Here is a 21680-nt window from a genome sequence, read left to right on the forward strand (position 1 = left end):
ACTGTTTATTTTGCATTCGTGTTCTTTTTAAAAACCTACACAGTTCAGTGTTTTAAGAAATTTAAATGGTTCTTTTACGCATATTTGTTAGGTATGTGAAAACGGCATTTATTTCAACCTAAATTTATCTGAATGACGATTTTTTTATTGTTTGACTATCAAAATACAAAGAAAACTAAATGTAATCTTATCATCAAATGAGATCTGTAACATCTCTGTTCATATTCTGTATAATCTTTGCTACGATGTATCAAGAAAGCTGATCAATGCGTTATAGCTCTTCATTGACAAATCGGAGCTTGAGATAATTTCCACCGAGTATAAAAACGGTATTATGACATTTAGTCAGGATATATTTTATCATTGATACTCACGAGTGATTGTTAAGGCATGTATTTATGATAACGAGGTAAATTCAGTTCATAGGTTTTAGTTAATCAATGTATATGTGAGTTTCTCTTTGGATTTAAATCTACGTGCCTACGGGGTAAGAATTAAATCATATTTAATAGAACATATCTACGGGGTAAGAATTTTGTTTTATTCAAGTAATTATTCATTTTGCTATAGCCATTGATTTATAAAGTTTTCAAAGAATTTTCTTGTCAAATTAGTATCGATCATAATATGAAAAAAATTATTTATGAAACTGACAGGGCAAATTTATAATTCAAAAGTGATGTAAATATATTGTTCCGCACATCTAATCAATCGCATGAAGTGTTGAAGTAGTTTAAGATTTTTTTGATAAATTTATATTTTTTATTTTAATTAAATTAATAAAAGATAATAATGAAATTATCAATCTAATACATTTTAGGCAAAAGTCATAGGAAAAATAAAAAAAGTGATGTCTCCATATATATATATATGACACATGTAAGCCACCAAATGACTTCTTACTTATTTTTTTTTTTGGATAAATTAACTTTGCTAATGTAAACCGAACAATTTTAACAAATAATAGAATATTTTGACAGTAAGATCTTTGTATTTATAAGAATACTTCCTGGAAATAAACGTAGCATTTACATTGTAAACCCATTTTCACCTGTGTTAATCTCATAGTGATACAGACTTTAGATCTGGTATGAGAAAAAGAGACATTAAAGAAAAAATAACTTTGAACCTTTTCACAGAAGATTTAGAAAAAGAAAAAATATATTTCATCATTTATATCTTAAAATAATTTTTAAAAAAATATATCAGAATATCAATTATATCCATGATGTACATCACACTAAAACAACAAATAATGTTGAACTTACAAAAACTGTTTAAACGTCAGACAAAAAATAGATGACCACGTTTATATTGATACTAAGACATGTTTTGCCTGAAGTAATTATACCCAGTAATAAACTTTAAAGATATCAATTTCAATCCAATTAGTAACCTGTAATTAAATAATAGATATATTCTTACGGGCAATTACTTGTCATTTCTCAAATGATGATAGTATTATAGTACAATATGATTTGATAAAAAGCACGTGTATCTTAATTCAAATATAAAACCAGCAGATCCCGTTGATATTATGAGATATATATCTATGCTTACCAATAAAATGTGATTGCATAGAGAAAAAAACCAGTGAAGTAAGGTTTTATTTGATCAAGTTTCTTTTATCGTGTGAGATGTACGCCTATAAGGTATATTGTGGTGGTTATACTTATAAGTTTACTACAAAATGAAACAAACTTATTACAATTCTTCAAGTCGTCAAAAAAATAAAAAAAATAAAAATAAAAAAAATAAAAATAAATAAATAAATAAAAAAATAAAAATTTAAACAATTAACAGTAAAGGATCATTTATACCAGGAACGAAAAGTACCACATTTGTTAATCTTTCCTCAATATGGGGGTAATTGTTTTCACTGATAATGAAATCTTGGTATTAGTAACGTACAGACTTTATCGGTACATTTTAACTTATGGATGTTATATTCTTTTAAACTGTTATTTAACATTCATTCGCTTCTTGTCTCTTGATTTCTATGGTATATGATGTACAAAAGTAGACATAATTTATACTTTAAATCAATGATGAAGAGTTACATTCAATTTCACTTAATCAGAAATGTTTCAGTGTATTGATAAGCGTCATTTAGCCATATTCAATTTGATTGGTAATTGCTCTTGGGTGTTGTTGGTTGATCAGTATTATGATATAAACTGTCAGTGGTGTATCGCAATTTCTAAGGTTAATTGATATGAAATAAAGAACTGGGAAATATTTGCATTCTCTAACAATATGGGTAATTGATATTGTAAACCTTCCAGGAATTATTTATATAAGGCCAGTACTTATTGTGTTATCTTAACGTGTTTTTTTTCACATTTGTAACATAACTATTTGATAATATGTGTGACACCATCAAACTTTTCTGCATAAATATTTATTAGTAAAAAAAAACTTTATTAAGAACAAACGTATATATCTTAAACAAAACACCGGCTTCAACTTCAACATATTCATCCAATAATTATGGTTTTACTCAATAATACTTTCTTTTTGCAAACATCGATCCTCTACATACATGGGGGGTAGAATATGAAAACATGAAATATTGCAATCAAGTATGAACCATAAAGAGAACCATGTTGTGGATTATTTGTGACTGTATCAAGACTATTGGTTCCAGTTTCAAGTGAGTCCGTGTTGCTTGTTTAGTTTAGTTTTTGTTTCGGTTATTTCAGGTTCCCTATTGAGTGTGTCTGTTTTACCTTCTTATTCAATGTTCTTGAATTCTCTATTTCTTTATTACGGTTCGAACCTTGGTTTTCCTTTCAAACCGCATATTTTAATTGTAAACATTTGGAGTTTAAACATTACAAGTAACGCTGAGGCAGTAAATATAAGGAAAAAGAAAACATGGTAATATACTAATTATTATCAATTTTGAAAGTTTAATATATTACAATCGTTGTATGAAACGCACTTACCATTAAGAATACCGAACTTACATACATGTACTCAAAGATTGGCCGACTATTCGTATGTATAGAACATTATGTGTCTTGTTTACATAGGAGGGCACTTTCTTCTAATTATTAACAATGGAGACGACTATTGCTAAAATAACATTTTCCTTTTACAAACGAGCAAACTAATGAACGTTAAATTGATAATGTACATGGAAGTCATGCATAACCTAATAAAGTTATAAGCGATAACGGTAAATATATCTGTTTCCTGTCCTATATAGAAACACAATTCTTTTAATAAGCCTATATTGGATTTGTAACACTGTGTCAAATTTTCAGCGGAATCTTATGTTTATTAATTTTTTTTCATGAGATATGTATGTTCTCTTTGACTATGGGATAAAGTTTTACTTTTTGTCTCAGGCAGCATAATACACTATAAGACAGAATAAAAGATACATTACTTTTTTTCAGAGTTCAATTTTGAGACAATATTCAAAACAACGTACCCAATGTTTGTGTGTTAAGTTCCATCAACTTTATACAGTATACAGTATACAGTAATGAACTATACATATAATCTCTTCAACATGAATTCGACTGTGTTATATGAAACACCAGCAGGTACGGATGTTCCAGGAGAACCTACAGAACAACCTATGACGAGTAAGAACATGCCACCTGACATATCACAGAAAATAATGGTAAATATTGGTTTTGATCTATTAAAAGTTTTTTTAAATAATATCGTTTGATCACAACATCACAACTTAGTGGATAAAATTATTTTTCATTCGTTTTGTTTTACTGCATTTATTCTAGTCGTTTAAATAACAACAGGTTATATCTGATATCAAACTATGTTGTGCAAATGTATCCGTTCCTGAAGAGAAATGGTTAAGAAATAGTCCATGATGGTTTTATACTAATCAACACATGTAATGGGTCTTTATTAAATCTGTTTTTCATACAGATTGTTAACATGAATAACATGAACAAAGGAAACAAACTAATTTTGCATCTGAATCACTAAGAGTAGATAAAACTGGTAATGTATGGTTTGACGTTTGTTTTCAATTTATTAATGACTACAAAATTGAACTTATAAATAGCGGCTTGAACCACAAAAGAAAGAAGGTTCAAAGAAATTATATGGTATATAGTACAGGGGAAATGCGATATCATTTGCACTCCTTGAACGCAAACACTGATGTTTATGATTGAATGTATTCCACTTGATTTGCAATATACCTTTATAAGAAATACATTTTTTATATGGATTTACTTTATGACATATTCCAGTTTTATTTCTATATAGATGTTGACACAAATCATAAATGGATTCAGTGATCATATACTTACAATTCCTTAACTCTCACCGCTTCATTGATCGCATACTTACCATTCCTTAACTCTCACCGCTTTATTGACGTTGTAGATAAATAAGAACTTACTTCCTGAAAAAATTAATAAAAAATAAAATTACTATTATTTGATTATTACTCTAAATACTGAATAAATGTCATCGACTTTATTAAATGTAGACGGTTTGTGACAATAAGTGATTTTCGTTTGATCATTGGCAAATCCCTTTCTCTATATCTTACTTTAACGACAGATTCAATGTCATCAAAGCATCTCTTGTACTGATATTTACATTCTTTGAGTGAATGATTAATTATTACATTCAAGAAAAAAGGTTAGGAATAAAAAACGCAATTTGGTGTCTCTACCAAGGACGATGATTGTGATTTACCGTCTATGTACTGGATTCCTAAACTCCACAAGAATCCATACAAACAACGTTTCATAGCTGGATCTGCAAAATGTACCACTAAACCTCTTTCAAAACTTTTAACTTCTATACTCTCAACTGTCAAAGAGGGCCTGCAGTCCTACCACAACACTCCCGTAGTGGTATAAATTCAATGTGGATTCTGAAAAAAATTCGAAAGATCTCTTGGAGACAATCAGTTCAAGACTATTATCTGAATATAATAGCATTAAAACCTATGATTTTTCAACACTGTATACTTCTATTCCCCATACTCAGTTAAAATCCCGACTTAAAAACATTATACATCGTTGTTTTTCCAAAACAAAGATGGTACAACTAGATACAAATATATAGTTATTGGTAGAGATTCCTCATACTTTGTAAGAAATAATTCCAAATCATCTTCCATATATACAGAGGAAGATGTTTACAAAATGCTGGAATTTTTAATTGACAACATATTTGTCCAGTGTGGTGGACGTGTTTTTCAACAAACGGTAGGCATTCCAATGGGAACAAATTGTGCTCCTTTACTTGCTGACCTATTCCTTCACTCTTATGAGACTGACTTTATAGCTGATCTGATCAGAAAGAAAGAATATCGTTTGGCTAGATCTTTCAATCTTAGTTTCCGCTATATAGGTATTATCTTTAAACAATCCTAATTTTGGGGATTTGATACATCGCATCTACCCAATAGAACTTGAGATAAAGGATACTACAGACACTGTGAAGTCAGCCTCATATCTTGACCTACACTTAGAAATCGATTGTAAAGGAAAACTTATGACCAAACTTTACGACAAACGTGATGACTTTTCATTCAGAATTGTCAACTTTCCTTTCATCTGTGGCAACATCCCTTCGGCTCCTGCGTATGGAGTGTTCATATCACAACTCATACGTTATGCCAGAGCTTGCCGGAACTACGCAGACTTCTTGTATCGCGCTAGAACTCTAACAAATAGGCTTCTGGAACAGGGTTATGTTGCTACAAAATTAAAGGCATCACTACAGAAGTTTTATGGTCGCCATCATGAACTAGTGGATCGTTATGGTGTTTCCATCAGCACCATGAAAACTGATTTATTCAACGGGTCATAGTTTTCCTTTCCTCGTTTGTCTACCCCGGACTTGACTTTTTATGAGCAACTTTTTGTTTTGTTTTGACTGAGGAAAAGAAAATATAAATCGAAACAATCATAAAAAAAGCACGATCTTTTTCTTCTTAAAAATAAACTGTACAATTTGTTAAATAACTAATCAAGTATCCTATGTATTTAGTAACTAATCAAGTTTCCTTTGTGTTTAGTAACTAATCAAGTATCCTATGTGTTTTGTAACTAATCAAGTATCCTATGTGTTTAGTAACTAATCAAGTATCCAATCTGTTTAGTAACTAATATATGTGTTTATTAAGTCACATACTATAAGTCGACGCCCCCATTTTATTGACAAATTCAATTAATCAAGTAATGGCAAATATGTCATATTTCTATTACAGATTATTATTGTCCAAAAGCTACTTTTCTTCGCTGTTGACTTTGTTCCACATTATAGTATATTAATATGCTCAATAGTAATGAAGCGAGCATATTTCCGTCTTTTTCTAGTAACGGCAATGTATACATACCCTTTCGTTATAATCTAGTTGTTGAAGTTTTTGTATGTCTTGATAATTATCAGGAGCGATATACTTACAGTATCGTTATATATTTTCCCTAACACTCTGGCCGTACAAATTCTTTCAATCATTTGTATATTTTCATGACAATTAGTTGCCTGTTTTGGTACGCATATTTTGTAGTAGCCATTGTATCATGAGTTTTATATCCTAAAGTTTATTTTTATTATTTTTAAGTAGTTTGATATAGGAAAGGTGTTGAAGTACAGTATCATGTTACTCATGTAGAATGTTGTTAAAGTTTTTGATTTATTGGAAATTGGTTCTAAGTTGGTGTTGAATCGGTGCTTAATATAGGTCAGTTATGTAAGATATGATACTGAAAATAGTTGGTGCATAGTTGGTGTAAAATATGAGTTTAACAATATATAGGAGGTTTGATTTTCAGTTTAGGGATATTGGAGATTGAAATTTAGTAGTGGAATAGAATTAGATACCCGGACCCATACATGTAAAGGGATGGAGATTTGATGTTTAGGAATCTAAGGTTACAGAGCGAATGTGTTGTTGGTATTTATTTTATGTGGCAAAGGGATGTGTTTTTGGAGACAAGTGATGTAAGAGGAATATTGATCTTGAGAGCTGTAACTTTCCGTAACTCGTTAGTGTTGATTAATTTTCTTCGACGTTTTGATGCATACTTGCCTTGACAGGAAGTATTTGTATTCCGGACAACGTGTCCGAGGTTCCAGACAATGGTTCGAGGTTATTGTGAATTGTTGATGTTGGTATACCTTGCCTAAATATGAAGTTATCGTGTTCCAGACAATGATCCGAGGTTACGGACAGTGGTCCAAGATTATACATTGTGTTTTGCTGACAATATTATGACTTGCCTTAAAGGAAGTACTTCCTTCCTTGTTGTCTGTTTTGTTGTTTCACTGTGTCATGTGATTACAATCGGTATCAATTAAGTAATATGAGAACTTCTGGAGAATAATTTGTTTGATTGCACCATTAATGTTTCCGTAATTTACTGTTATCCGATTCATTTTCATCCGGTAACAAGTATTTTCTGTATAATCGTACTAAACTGTAAATAAGTGACAATTCTTTTTGATAACTCGACTGGAATTGTGAGCAACTTGGCTTCTGTCATTAGATATATCAGCCAAGAGCTTAGGACATACTCGGCCGCCATGGCATTTTAAAACGGAAATGATTTTAATATCACATTTAAGGTACCTTTACTATCCTATTTCAGTATTTGCCAATAAAAACTAAGATTACACATGGTAGTTTGTACATGGTAGAAACAAAGTAGGACTACATGTAGTGTCTTACAGAATTCGCCCAAACTTCCAGATCAACTGCTTTTATTTTTTTTTTTATTAATTTAGTGAAGTTAGTGTTCCTCATTTCCCTTTGCGAATTTTAATGTTATTTGTGCTGTTTGACTAGTTGTCAAAACATATGGATTCTTTGAAACTTTACAAAATATCAATCAAACCTCAATGAATTAATATATGATAGTTTGCTTGCCAAAGTACAAAGGTGAAAACTAATATATTGTAGACATACAATTCACCAGGATACTTCATTATATTTTGTTGTAATTTTATAGTATGGTCCTTTAATGTAAAACAATATTTGTTGCAATTCCTTTTTACATCCGGTAAAAATGTCGCAGACTTGAAGCTTTACAAGTAAACACGTTTTGTTATTGTTCATTCTATCGGATGCAAATCACGATGTTTTTAATTAAAAAAAGATAACCTAACATAAATGTGTTAGATGTTCCATGACAGACGATTCAATACAATATCAACATATAGTGCAAAGAGTACAGTTAATTAAGTTACGGCGGTTTTTCCTGATCTTTTTTTTTTATAAAATGCTGAATCTGGCATGTACAAAAGCAAATTGATTCCGCGTGAACTAGCTGAATATATATTGTCTGTCATTCATTGATTCCGCGTGAACTATCTGAAAATATATTACCTGTCATTTCAGAATGAACGCTTACATTTTCATTCATACTTAGACACTTTAAATTGTTAATGAAAGCATGTTAAAAAAATGTGTACAGGATCGGTGCCATACATTTTAAGTATGAATATACTGATAAATAAAACTCCTTAAACTTCAAAAACAAAAACAGAAAACAACAATGAGACTAAAGTGATATTTTTAGATATTTATTCCACACAAAGTTCGCCATAACAACAATTGTTTTCTATTGACATCAATGTAGTTTATTAAATTTGGTTTCCGAATTAATGTTGAAGTTGTTTTTGTTGTTTTGTTTACTTTTTTATCTTTTTACATTGATATTTAGAATATATGTATAGATTAATATGTTGATGATTCTGTTTGATATAGTTATAGGCCTTTATTTCAAATATGTACTACTTTATTTTACATTTTCTCCTTATAGGCGGTGAAATGCGATGAACATGCTACGGAATACACTACCATTTTTCCTTATCCTTAACATTTTCTCAAGGTTGTTGGAGAATTATTTTTTCATTTGAAAACTAATTCAATTTTATACAACATTTTGTCCGCCATTTTGTTCAAATACATGTATAGCATCTAACTCTCTCCACTGTACGTTTTTTCTAGTGGTATGATATCAATAGTGTTTTCATAATAAGTTGAAAGCATTTATAAATTACTTATCTAATCCAAATTACGTTAAACGTTTAACATAAGTAACCTATATTATAAAAAAAGTTATGCATACACTAAAATGACACAGTTAAATAAATGAACAAATTAAAATTTCTGAAAGTATTATAGTTTATTCACAGCATCCTTAATGTTAATTTAAGGTGTACTTACAAGAAGTGCAATGATGTAAACAATAGCTTTTAATTTAATTAATATTTCAAAGGGAAACGTATCATTTCGAAGTCACATTTCATGTGTTCATTCATTCAACCAGATTGTAAAACTAAATTGAATTTATTATAATCAATTAATAAGGCATAAATATTACATATTTCTATAAAATGAGATAATATTAGCCATTGTTTTCAAATGAGTTATCAAAGAGAGGACGCAGCGAAATGCAGAAACAATTGGAGAAGAAACGTGTTATTGCTCATATTTTTTTTTTCGCACAGTGTGTTTAGATGATAAGAAAACAAGAACTGAAGCGAACAATATTTAATGAAATACCGTTGATTTAAGAATAATTTATCGCTCAAAGTTCAATGTTTAGTCATAATTTTAAACTTTTATAACCTTGAAATTTGAATGTTGCAAGACAAGGCTAACAGACAGGTGTGCCACACACGAGAATCATATTATATGAATCAAGCACCATAAAATGGTGATGTTTCAGTTTACATATAATAATCGCATGATTATAATATGACATATGTTTTTCACAAACATGGTCATCATATTTTCAAGCCAAATGAGAATCATATGATTACCGTATGATTATTATTATATTATTACCGTATCATTATTCTCTGATTATCATATGATTACCGTATTATTATCCTATGATTAACATATGATTACCGTATGAATATCATATGAATAAAGCACCATGGGATTATGATATGTGGCACATTTGGTAGTGTAGATTTTATGAACGTATATATTTGAAAACTGTAGAATTAATCCATCTCAAGGTATTAATTAATTCAGTTTAAGGAGATTTTTGTGTTAAATCAGTTGTGTGTTCTAGTTGTTAAATTATTTCACCTTCAGTTTTGAAATTTCATTTAAACAAAATTGATCATAAAAAGATATTTTCTTATATTGTGAATTCAGATAGGTTCTTTTTGGTGGTGCTGTAATCGTAAATTCAGACAGGTTCTTTTTAGTGGTGTTGTAGTCGTGAATTCAGACAAGCTCTTTTTAGTGGTGCTATAGTCATGAATTTAAATAGGTTCTTTTTAGTAATCTTTGTTAGTGTACTTTAATTTTATCCAAAACATATGAATGATGCAAACTCCTGTGAGCAACTTAAGCTCAAACCTACTACCATCTTTTCGGTTCAACATACCTTGAATTAGAGAAAAAAATTAAAAACACATCTTGTAATAGAAAAAAAAATATTTGGTAAAAACGGGAAAGGACAAAGACATAACGAAAAATATAATCACACGAGTAATATACAATGCAAGACATTCTAAATTTATCAAAACGTAACACGCAGCGCTTTCAATTTAACTTTTTGCCCGTATTTTTTAAATCAATATTTTACGTCTTATAACTAATCTATAATTTTTATTATCTTTTTTTACAATGTGGTATAGCTAGCAAATTGGCCAAAATGGGATGTACGCAATTAATCGCGCAGCATTTCACGTTAAGACATCTGAATCCGACCAAGGTATTAATGAAGATGACCAAAGAAAATAAAGAATATCTCACACCGGTGTTGGTATTTATCTTTATAACAACACAACTCTGTTTCACGTCAGTCGTCAAATTCAACATTTGCTGCTATTGTCCTGTACTGATATTACCCATATCTCCGCAATCAAAGAATGCAGATTAAAGCTGTAACCGGAAATAAATTAAACCGCTTAAATTGCACATAAATATAACGTGCCTTGAATTTGGCATGAATAAATGTAATGATTATTTGGAATGATTGGTAGAAAGGTATTATTAACTTCAAATCCTTGATTGCTTATTGTTGCCTTACGTGCTAAATAGATGCTACCTACAAATTTGAAATCATTAGAAACAATTTTAATATGTATCAGCCATCGACAGATAGAGTGTTTTTAAGAAAAGGACAATATTTCTAGATTTGTTTTTATCAAGACTCAGACAAATCAATCCAATCAAATATTCATGCTAAAATAAGAAATGTAACATTGAGACCTTTATTACTTCAAAAGACTTCGAAAGGATAATCTTTCATATAAACTGGAAAGTCAGTTAGTGATATAGATCGTATATATTTCAAATAGAAATTTGGCAAAAAGGAAAGGATGACAGTTCTTTTAGTGTGTCGTAACTTTGGCTTTAGTTTACTACAAAATGTTATATAAAACAATCATTGTCTATTTTATAAATAAATTGTTTTCAGTTAACTTAGGCCAAGAATAAAGAGGGTTATCTTATTTCTCTATGAATAATTTAAAAAAAAATAACTTTCTTGTGATTTCTATTTTGACAGCAACTTGAATTAAAAAGGTTGTATTGTTTCATAAGCTTTATTGAAATTTTTACTTTAATATAATTTCACATACTTTCAACAAGGAGGAATTAATTTAAGCCCTCTTTGATTTGTCGTTAAATCTATCTTTTACAGGATATACAGTTAGCGTTTATGATATTTCTACTGATAACAAACATCGTCGGAAATTCAATTGTTTTGGTTGCTGTTTCTGTCGCTAAAAATAGATCACGAATGACATTTTTCATACTGCATTTGGCAATAGCAGGTAAGAATACATTTTTAACAAGTGCAACTAAAAAAATAAGAACATTATTAACTGATACACAAGTTCATTATGTATCATTTGTTACTATATTGTTGCATGGTACTTCATTTGAAGACGAATAAGCATGTATTTAAAATTGGGTTTGTAATAAGTATAGTTTTTTTTATATTTTGAAACAAACAGTCCTGATACCAGGAACTCCTCAAGTATCTAAAACAAGTGAGAAAAAAACACGTACAATGTTAATTTTCGCAGTGTACTAATTTTCAAGATCAACATAAAAACGTGAAAATTGACTTTTAGCACTATAGAACTCTTAGAGTTTTTTAAGACTGCGACAATTGATACCCGCGAATATTTGCAGCTTTCAGAAAATAAGCAACAGCCAAATATTACGTTTACAATAGTTAAACTTGTCCATCATTAAAACTGTATCAGTTTCATCAACTTTAACTTCACAACTATGACTTTAAATGCACGAATTATATTATTAAGGAGATTGTATTTTACATACAACATGCTAAATAGCGGACATGAATAAATGATTAAATGAATAAAATTTGTAACGACAAATGTATGACTTATCCACAGATTAACCTGTCAGATAAGTAATTTTAATTGTTTATCTACAGATTTACTTGTCGGTTTAGTAAGTTTGATGCCAGATATGATATGGCGTTTGGTTGGAGAGTTCAACGGTGGAGAAGCGCTTTGTAAAATTGTAAAGTTTTCCCAGGTATGGATTTAACTAATTTTGTGATTAAATCTTTATAAATTAAGAAAAATCCTTGAATACTTCTCTATTTCCTGTTGAAGTACAATAGTACTTAATTCTTACATTTTGAACCCTTTACACAAAATTCAATATTAGAGCTTATTGTTTCATACAGCGGTTACTACACGTTTTAATCGATTACACATTTGCTAAATGAGTCATAGATTTTTTACTTCCACTTCAGGCATTGAATTGCTACACAATGTGCCTCCTTTGACAAATGCTTGACTTTTCTTGTATGTACCAGACCTTAACCTGATAGAAAGAATGTATTTTTGCCGAAAACTATTGCTTAGTAATGTAATTGTGAAATAAAACAATTTGTGCTTCGACATTAACTGCTTACCCTTTTAACAAGAAGATTAAGAAGACTGTTCATCTTCTTAGAATAAAGGAAAAGTTGAATCATATCATTTCAAAACTAAATGGAAAACTATATCATAATTTCGATATACTTTTTAAGACATCAAACTGTACTCTAAATCAGGGCTTGCCGATGTTAGTCTATTGTTTTCAATTTTTCCGTTGATATCGATAAAATTTTAGATTGAAATTGCTTGTCTAGATACGTATTCGTCTTATCATTACCGGACTTAAATTTAAATGAATAAATCGGGAGCGAGTGAAGCCATGAATGCAAACCGAACCGTTGCACATGGACTGCGTATCGTGTTTTGCATTTGTATAGAGTGCGGGGTATCTATATTAGTATTATAGATTATCCACCGACTCTTGGATGCTGTTCGTGTTCGTGTGTTGCTGGATTTATCCATTTTAGCTTTCCTCAGTAATGATAAGTAATTTTTGTGCTTTTGTAATATCTGTATGAACCTTTTAATTCATGCGTGTTGCTTAATGCAATGGTTTTCTACATTGACCTTTTTGGTGTTCCCAGCATTGTGTTGTCTTCAAAATTCCCTTTGCTTTATCATTTGTTATAGGTAATCCTGGGTTGATTTTTTTATTACTACATACATATTTCCGGATCCATAGGAGTGAATCATATGTATACTGAAACTCTTTCGTGTCCCCTTTTAGTTTTGTGCATTGTTTAAAGTGCGTTTGCAGAGCGTTATGTGTGCGTGTGAACGCACAATCAAAACACGATATAAGCGTTCTTTTGAACGTACGATAGGAGCGTTTGTTTAAATGCACGATATGAGTTTTCGTTTAAACGCTCGATAGAGGCGTTCGTTTATTTTGGTAATTCCATTACTTGTTTTTTTTCCCACCTTTTAATTACATATTTTTGCTATTTCTTTTTTTGTTTTATTTCTATAGAAATTTTATATCTGTAATCGTTCGTCTATCGTGCGTTAAAACACACGCCATAAACGTGCGTTTAAACCAAATCTAAGAGAGTCCGTATATTGTGCGTTTAATCGCACGTTTAGAACGTTCGTTTATCGTGCGTTTGGTGAACGGTTTGCATGCGTTTAGGAATTTATCGGGTATGCGGGAAATCAAAACGTCTCAAGGAGTATAACTTATCAGTTAAAAGTATCGTTAATGTTATGTCTTATCTTCTGGTCATGTGGTCATATGAATACAGTACGTAAATTACCAAGATTATATTGTAATAGACGTTTCAGACAATTTTTATTCGTAAAAATGGTCGGTGTAATAATCTTACTATTAAATGTACTTACTTTATAAGTGATTATAACACGCAACCAAATATGCTAATGATGATTGGCTTCTGCCATCACCTATGTATCGGAAAAGTTGGATCAACATTCGCTGCATGGTAAAACTATACATTTCATTCCGACTCTGACTGCCTGATAGAACAATGTCTGCCTAGTAGAACTATATCTGTCATATCGACATTGGCTGTATGGTGAAACTATATCTGTCATACCAATACCCGCTGCCTGGTAGAACTATATACGCAACGACACTGCCTGACTCGCAAAACCAAATGTTGCACAATGAAACTGGTTACCATGGCTGCCTGGTAGAAGTATTTCTGTCATATCGACAGTGGCTGTCTGGTAGAACTATATCTGTCATATCGACACTTGCTGTCTTGTAGAACTTTATCTGTCGTACCGACACTGGCTGCCTGGCAAAACTTTATCTGTCATATTGACACTGGTTCCTTGGTAGAACTACTCCGAGTTGCCGATTTGCTTTTGTTTCTTTACATGTATGATTTTAGTTTCTTTATGTTCTTTTTTGTGTATGTCTGTTTTCCATGTCTGGTCTTTGTCGCTGGATACACTCTTTTGATTACCGCTATAACCTTGGTGCCCGTGATTACTCAGCCATATCACCGACTGCCTTGTAAAACTATATTTGCCATATGACTACTTGCTGTCTGGTACAACTATATCTGTGATATGACTACTTGCTGTCTGGTGGAACTACATCTGTGAAATGACTACTGGCTCTCTGGTAGAACTATATCTGTGAAATGACTACTGGCTCTCTGGTAGAACTATATCTGTGAAATGACTACTGGCTCTCTGGTAGAACTATATCTGTAATATGACTACTGATTGTCTGGTAGAACTATATCAGTGATATGGCTACTGGCTTTTTGGTTAAACTTTATATGTCATACGGGCTGTCCGGTAGAACTATATCTGCCATACCAACACTAGCTACCTCGTAGAACTATATCTGTCATTCCTCATACACTGGCTGCTGGTAGAACTATATCTGCCATTCTGCAGAAACTGGCTGCCTGGTAGAACTGCATCTGTTCTGTCTGATCCTCCGTCCTATTATGTATTGATTTAACCATTAAAGCTTATCTTAAATTGGCAGCATAGGAGTTGTCAGATACGATAATACAAATTTCAGAGTGATAGTAATGCCCCTACAAATAGTACAATCCTATTAATTCATTTCCCGATTCCTAGGCGAAAATACTCTTAATTATTTTTTATAGATGGAATTATCTTCAGAAATGACAGATCCCAAACTAATATGTGTAAGAGAATGTGGTAAAGTATTATACACTTACCGGTAAAAAAGAAGCAACGGTAAAATCATGCAAACGGGTGTCATATTTGTCGTAACGTTTATCTGACATTATTGTAAAAGAAGAGAAATTACTAATATGACAGGAAATAAATACATTTTTGATGATCACGTGATTGCAATTTTGGCCAAAAACTGATGTTTTACAAAACAACATATAATTATGCAAAAAAACGCCAACTAAGAAAAAGTGATAAGTGGAAATTTTTGCCACCTCTTTTATAAAAGTTGTTTTCCGTTTATGTCCTGTTTAATTTGTTATATTGAGCCTACAGTTTACAGTTCGGTTATTGTATTATGCAATCCTTCAATATTCATACCTAATATCAAATAAGTTTAAAGTAAAGACAACAACAGGTTTTAGGCAATAATATATACAAAAACTTTTGGCGTTTTTTTTATTTTGACGAAGGCTTAGGGGTGCACAATGTATTGCACCCAGGATTAAATTTTTTGCCAAATGTATTTTGGCGTTGTAAGACAGACCGCTTAAGTACGCCAAAATGACCAGCTATACGGCATTAAATCTTCTCGTAAATATTATTTTGGCACTTATCTAAATTTACTGAGATATGTATGATCATTATGAATTAATCTGGCTACCTTCTCTGCAGGAAAAATTGAATACTTTATAGACAATCCATTTTGCTATTTCAATCGTTTTGTATGTTTTTCCTGTTTTATAAAAATGAGGTATTTTTTCCTTTTCCTCAATTTAAAGTAAATAATGATTTCATATTGTCAGACATGTCATTATCATGTAAGATTTTTATATGTAGTGCCGCTGAGAGGACTGCTTTATAAAACTCTATAAAGCAAACATTTTGTAAGCATATCAAGACAAATAAAAAAGATTGGGAATTACCAATATTGTAATAAAAGAAAATAAATAAATGAAATTTTATGCTAAATCTGTATTTTTTTTTGGTAAATTGTTACATGTAATAATAAAAATTGTGTTTGAGTAAAGCGAGACTGTGCAGATTCCAAATGGGAATTATTCATTATTTGTATGAGAATAAAAATAAAAGAAAAATTATATGATTATTTGCTCCGTATTTAGTGATGCAATATTTATGAAAAACTGCCAACAGACAAACAAAAAATAGAGGATACATTATATACGACCCCCTTTAACATTTAAACAATAAACATATTTTATACAATTTAAAATCATTTTGATGGAAATACGTATACGATTTTCGTTGGCTAGAATAATAAACAGAATAAATTGACGCAATTGCATTGATATTTATAAAAGGGAATTTATAATTAAGTTTACACAACGCCGTGCGATTTAACTTCACTAAGAGAGTCATACAATAATAAACCATTTAATGGCAGTTTATTGTATAGTGCAATTTGTGTTATTAGTTTTTTTTGATGAACGATGAGATGTAAATTATCTAAAACAATGTAGAGATGAAAAGAAAATGATAATTAAAGAACCTATCTCGGCGATAGGCGCAATTGTTTGGCGTTTCTTATTTTGATGGAGGTTTAGAAGAACCCATCTCGCCGATAGGCAATTGTTTGGCGTTTCTTATTTCGACGGAGGTTTAGAGATGCCTAAAGTACTGAAGCAAAGAATAAATACATTGTGTATTTTTGCACTGTTAGAATGATGTCTTAAATACGCCAAAAGTTACCAGTATACCTCATTACCCTTCTCGTGAATTTTAGGTTGGCTCTTATCTAAATTAACTGCGATATGTTTTATTTATGATCATCATGAATTAATCTGGCTTTCTAATCTTATAAAATGAAGAATTTTTCTTCGTTTTATTTTACATTTAATAATGTAATTCAAGCTTTTATTGTGTTCTTTTTTTAAAGTCAGACGTGTCGTTATCACGTAAATATTATAAAATTCAATTCAGCAAAAAGACTGAAGAGAGGGTTAAAAAATAAATATCGATTAAAATCAGATTCAGTTTTCATTTAAATTACTAAAAAAAATATAAATGAAACTTAAGCTTAATGGGTATTTTTGTAAATTCTTTTTAAGAATTGTGTTTGAGTAAAGCGAGACTATGCAGATTCCAAATGTGAATTATTCATTATTTGTACGAAAATAAATATAAAAGAAAAATATATATTTATTCGCTCCGTAATTTGTTAGTGGTGCAATATTTATCTAAAACTGTTTGCAGACAAATGTAAAATACTTGTATAATAACAAAAACTATTACAAAATAGAAGATACATTCAATACAACTGGCTCGATCATTTTGCAAAAAAAAAACGTTATTGTGAATTTATACAATATAAAATTATTTTGATATTCAAGCGGTTTTACGACTGATTTTTGTGTCATAATAATTTAATTCATAATAATTTTTATTATTATCATTTCACATTTATCAATCACTTTAGTGGAGAATGGTCCATCTTAGAAGGGTATTTTCCATCTTAATGAGTATTAGTAAAAAAAAACAAGTCACATTTAATCAGTGTATTTCTAACGCAAAGTGGGTCGTTTTTATTGATCAGGATGTCCGTTTTTCTTCACAACTGTATATTCTTTTATGAAGAATTCTTGAAATAAATTTAGATGAGGCAATGTTGCACGTTGAATTTGTATTCATTATTTTTTCTTCATAGATGCATATTTATGGGGATCGTGTAACCGCAAGCACCCCATCTACTAAACGCATTTTACGAAACTTTAAAAATATGAACATTACGTAATATTTACAACATATATATATATGTTGTGATGTTAGGCCATCACTTGGTGTCTGCCGTTGTCGTCCGCCGTCGTTAACAATTTCTCAAAACTCTTCTCCCCTGACACTATTGGACTAATTAGAATTGAAATTATTATGAATATCCTGCATTGAACTGATGTGGGGATTTTTGATTCGTCGAAAACTATGACCGCCGTTATTAAAAATAGAATATAGGAATCAGACCGTAGTTTTCTTGTATATCTCCAAATCCGTTAGGTTTTGCAAAATTCTGTCATAAGATTAAAGTGTTCACCATGATGAGAAAGTTTTTTTGCTATTTGTTTATGTTATTTCTTTTAAAAAAAATTCTTTTCTGACACAACATGACCAACATCCTGCTTATAACTGGTCTGGGAATATTCGTCGAGAAATATGGCCGCCGTTACTTAAAGTAGAACATAGGGGCCAGACAGAATTTTTTCGCATACATCTCCATAACCGTTAGGTTTAGTCACATTTTGACCGGGTAAAAGTGTTCAGCATGATCATATATATCAGTGATTAAATTATTGTCTTAATCTATTTAGCCACGTTTCGCCATTTTTAATGTTATTTATTCCAAAAATCTGACGTAACTTGACCAACTGGAGCCAAACTTAGTATGATTGTCCCTTGGGGTATTCTGCGTAGATCTAGGGTTGGGATTTTTAATAGGTCGAATAACATGGCTGTTGTTACTTAAAATAAAACATAGCGGTCAAGCAGTAGTTTTTCGCATATATCCCCAAAACCCTTAGCTTTAGCCAAATCCCTTTCATAGCTGAAAAATGATTCTCATTACACCTCTTGAGACGTTTAGGTTTTCCGCACGCACGATGCCCAAACGCACGCTAAATGCTAACCAAATGCACGATAAACGATCGCTCCTAGCGTGCGTTTAAACGCACGATAAACAAACGATTACAAATTATAATATAAACAAATAAAGATTTGTTTGTTTGTTTGTTTGTTTGTTTGTTGGGGTTTAACGTCCGAGCAGCAATATTTCAGCTATATTCAGACAATGAACATGAAATGGATGATAAAATGAACATGCAATGATAAAAAAAGGATGGGTCACAAGGACAACAGGGTCGAGAAATTTTGATTGCCACTAGAAAAAGGGGGGATGGGTAAGGTCGGGCAATTTAGCCTCCTGTGGCGGAGCGCAAAGGTTCCTACTCCTATCGAATACCATAGCAGGGTTCTTTAACGTGCGAGGAACGTGGCATCTTTCCCAACACGGTGCACCACTATGGTTTGCGGTCAGGTTTTCCGTATTATAGCCTGACAACCCCAGCATGTAACAAGCCAGGGGTACCCCATTCCACCACCTTGGGCACACATCCCAGTTGCTCTGTGGGCAGAGCGCCTAACCCCCGGCTAGGTTTCTGAGCACTATTTAGTCGCCTTTTACGACAAGCTTAGCGCTGCTGCAGGCCTATTCTTTTAACACCCGAACCTGCACGGGGCAACAAATAATAAAGAAAGCAAATGTAGAAAATAGAATTATTGAACATGTATAAACTTATGATAGCAAAAAAAAAATAAAAATAAAATTGAATCAAAGGAATAATCAAATTACAAAAATTAACAAACGCTTTTCTCTTTTTTCGCTTTTTTAAACCAACGCTTCTATCGTGTATTTATCGTGCATTTAAACGAAAGCAAACGATGTGTAAACGCATGATAAGCTATGCACGAACGCTAAAATGGAAAGCGTGAACATTTCAAGGCGTGTATAAGGCCTACAAAAGACTCCAAGATCAAAGTTGTCAGAGGATTCCTTGTAAGATTTATTGCCCTTGAAAGGTGAAAAAATGATGTTTTTTTTTACAGTTTTCAGCCAATATTTTGAAAATAATGATAGCTTGAATAAACTTTCATATTCTGAAATGATCCTTATGGTATACCTACGAAAGTTCGCGGGGATTAAACTTGTTGGATGACTGTTAGAGTAATCAAGGGAAACAAGGTTATAGCTATAATCAAAAGAATGTAATCTAGGGACAAAGACCAGACATGGAAAACAGACATACACAACAAAGAACATAAAGTAAATAAAATCATACATACAAAGTAACAAAAGCAAATGAGCAACTTGGACTCCACTAAAAACTGGGAGCATGGACCAGGTGCACCAGTAGGGTAAGCGTCCTCTGCTTTTCTGGAAACACCCACCGAGTTGCTCATAAAAAGTCAAGTCCGGGGTAGACAAACGAGCAAAGGAAAACCATGACCCGTTGAATAAATCAGTTTTCATGGTGCAGATGGATACACCATAACGATCCACGAGTTCATGATGATCACCATAAAACTTCTGTAGTGATGACTTCAATTTTGTAGCAACATAACCCTGTTCCAGAAGCCTATTTATTAGAGTTCTAGCGCGATACAAAAAAACTCTGCGTAGTTTCGGCATAGCATATGATTTGTGATATGAACATACGCAGGTGCCGAAGGGATGTTGCCAAAGATGAAAGGAAAGTTGACAATTCTGAATGAAAAGTCATCACGTTTGTCGTAAAGTTTGGTCAATAGCTTTCCTTTACCATCGATTTGTAAGTGTAGGTCAAGATATGAGGCTGACTTCAGAGTGTCTGTAGTATCCGTTATCTCAAGTTCTTTTGGGTATATGTGATGTATCAAATCCTCGAAATTAGGATTGTTTAAAGATAATACGTCATCTATATAGCGGAAACTGAGATTGAAAGATCTAGCCAAACGATATTCTTTCTTTCTGATCAGATCAGCTATAATATCAGCCTCATAGGAGTGAAGGAATAGGTCAGCAAGTAAAGGAGCACAATTTGTTCCCATTGGAATGCCGACAGTTTGTTGAAAAACACGTCCACCACCTGGACTAATATGTTGTCGATTAAAAATTCCAGTATTTTGTAAACATCTTCCTCTGTATATTTGGAAGATTAAGAGTTATTGCCCTTGAAAGGCAAAAGATATGTTTTTAGCAGTGTTCAGCCATCTTGAAAATATAATAGGTAGAATGAAGGTCAATTTATGAAATGATCCCTATAATAGGTCCTACCAAAGTGTTCATTGAGTCAAAATTGTTGTACAGTTTCTTGTTACAGTTATTGTCCTTGAAAAAAAATAACAACCAGGTGAGAGATTCAGGCTCCTGTGAGCCTCTTGTTTATTCTTAATCTTACAAACATACTGTCTTGTTCTTTTTTACCCTTTATAGGTTCCAATTTGAAAAGTTCTGGTCTATATGACAACTTTTAGATTAAATACAGGTAGATGCCTGCACACATTTTAAGAAATTCCTTTTGTGAGCTATGCACAATGAATACATGTCATTGATATTTTACAGATAGTGTTTCTGTAATATCTTCTAAAATAGCCAGTATATTTTACAGATAGTGTTTCTGTAATGTCCTCTAAGATAGCCAGTATATTTTACAGATAGTGTTTCTGTAATATCCTTTAAGATA

General features: G+C 31.6%; 1 protein-coding gene across 5 annotated transcripts in view; it reads left to right on the forward strand.

Annotated features, from left to right (window-relative positions):
* The first annotated feature begins 230 nt into the window (after positions 1-230).
* Positions 231-21680, forward strand: part of LOC148599878 (cardioacceleratory peptide receptor-like) — a 43880-nt gene continuing 22430 nt past the window's right edge. For 2 of the 5 annotated variants that reach the window (XM_088558563.1, XM_088558567.1), the window contains exons 1-4: positions 363-487; positions 3405-3634; positions 11619-11751; positions 12384-12487. In XM_088558563.1, the coding sequence (XP_088414689.1) occupies positions 3494-3634; positions 11619-11751; positions 12384-12487 (378 nt within the window). In that variant the 5' untranslated portion in view covers positions 363-487; positions 3405-3493. The other 3 variants (XM_088558564.1, XM_088558565.1, XM_088558566.1) reach the window with 3 other exon arrangements.

Source organism: Perna viridis, chromosome 13, assembly GCF_037379345.1.
Source record: "Perna viridis isolate PV_CMFRI_1.1 ecotype Kerala chromosome 13, ASM3737934v1, whole genome shotgun sequence".
Lineage (NCBI taxonomy): Eukaryota > Metazoa > Mollusca > Bivalvia > Mytilida > Mytilidae > Perna > Perna viridis.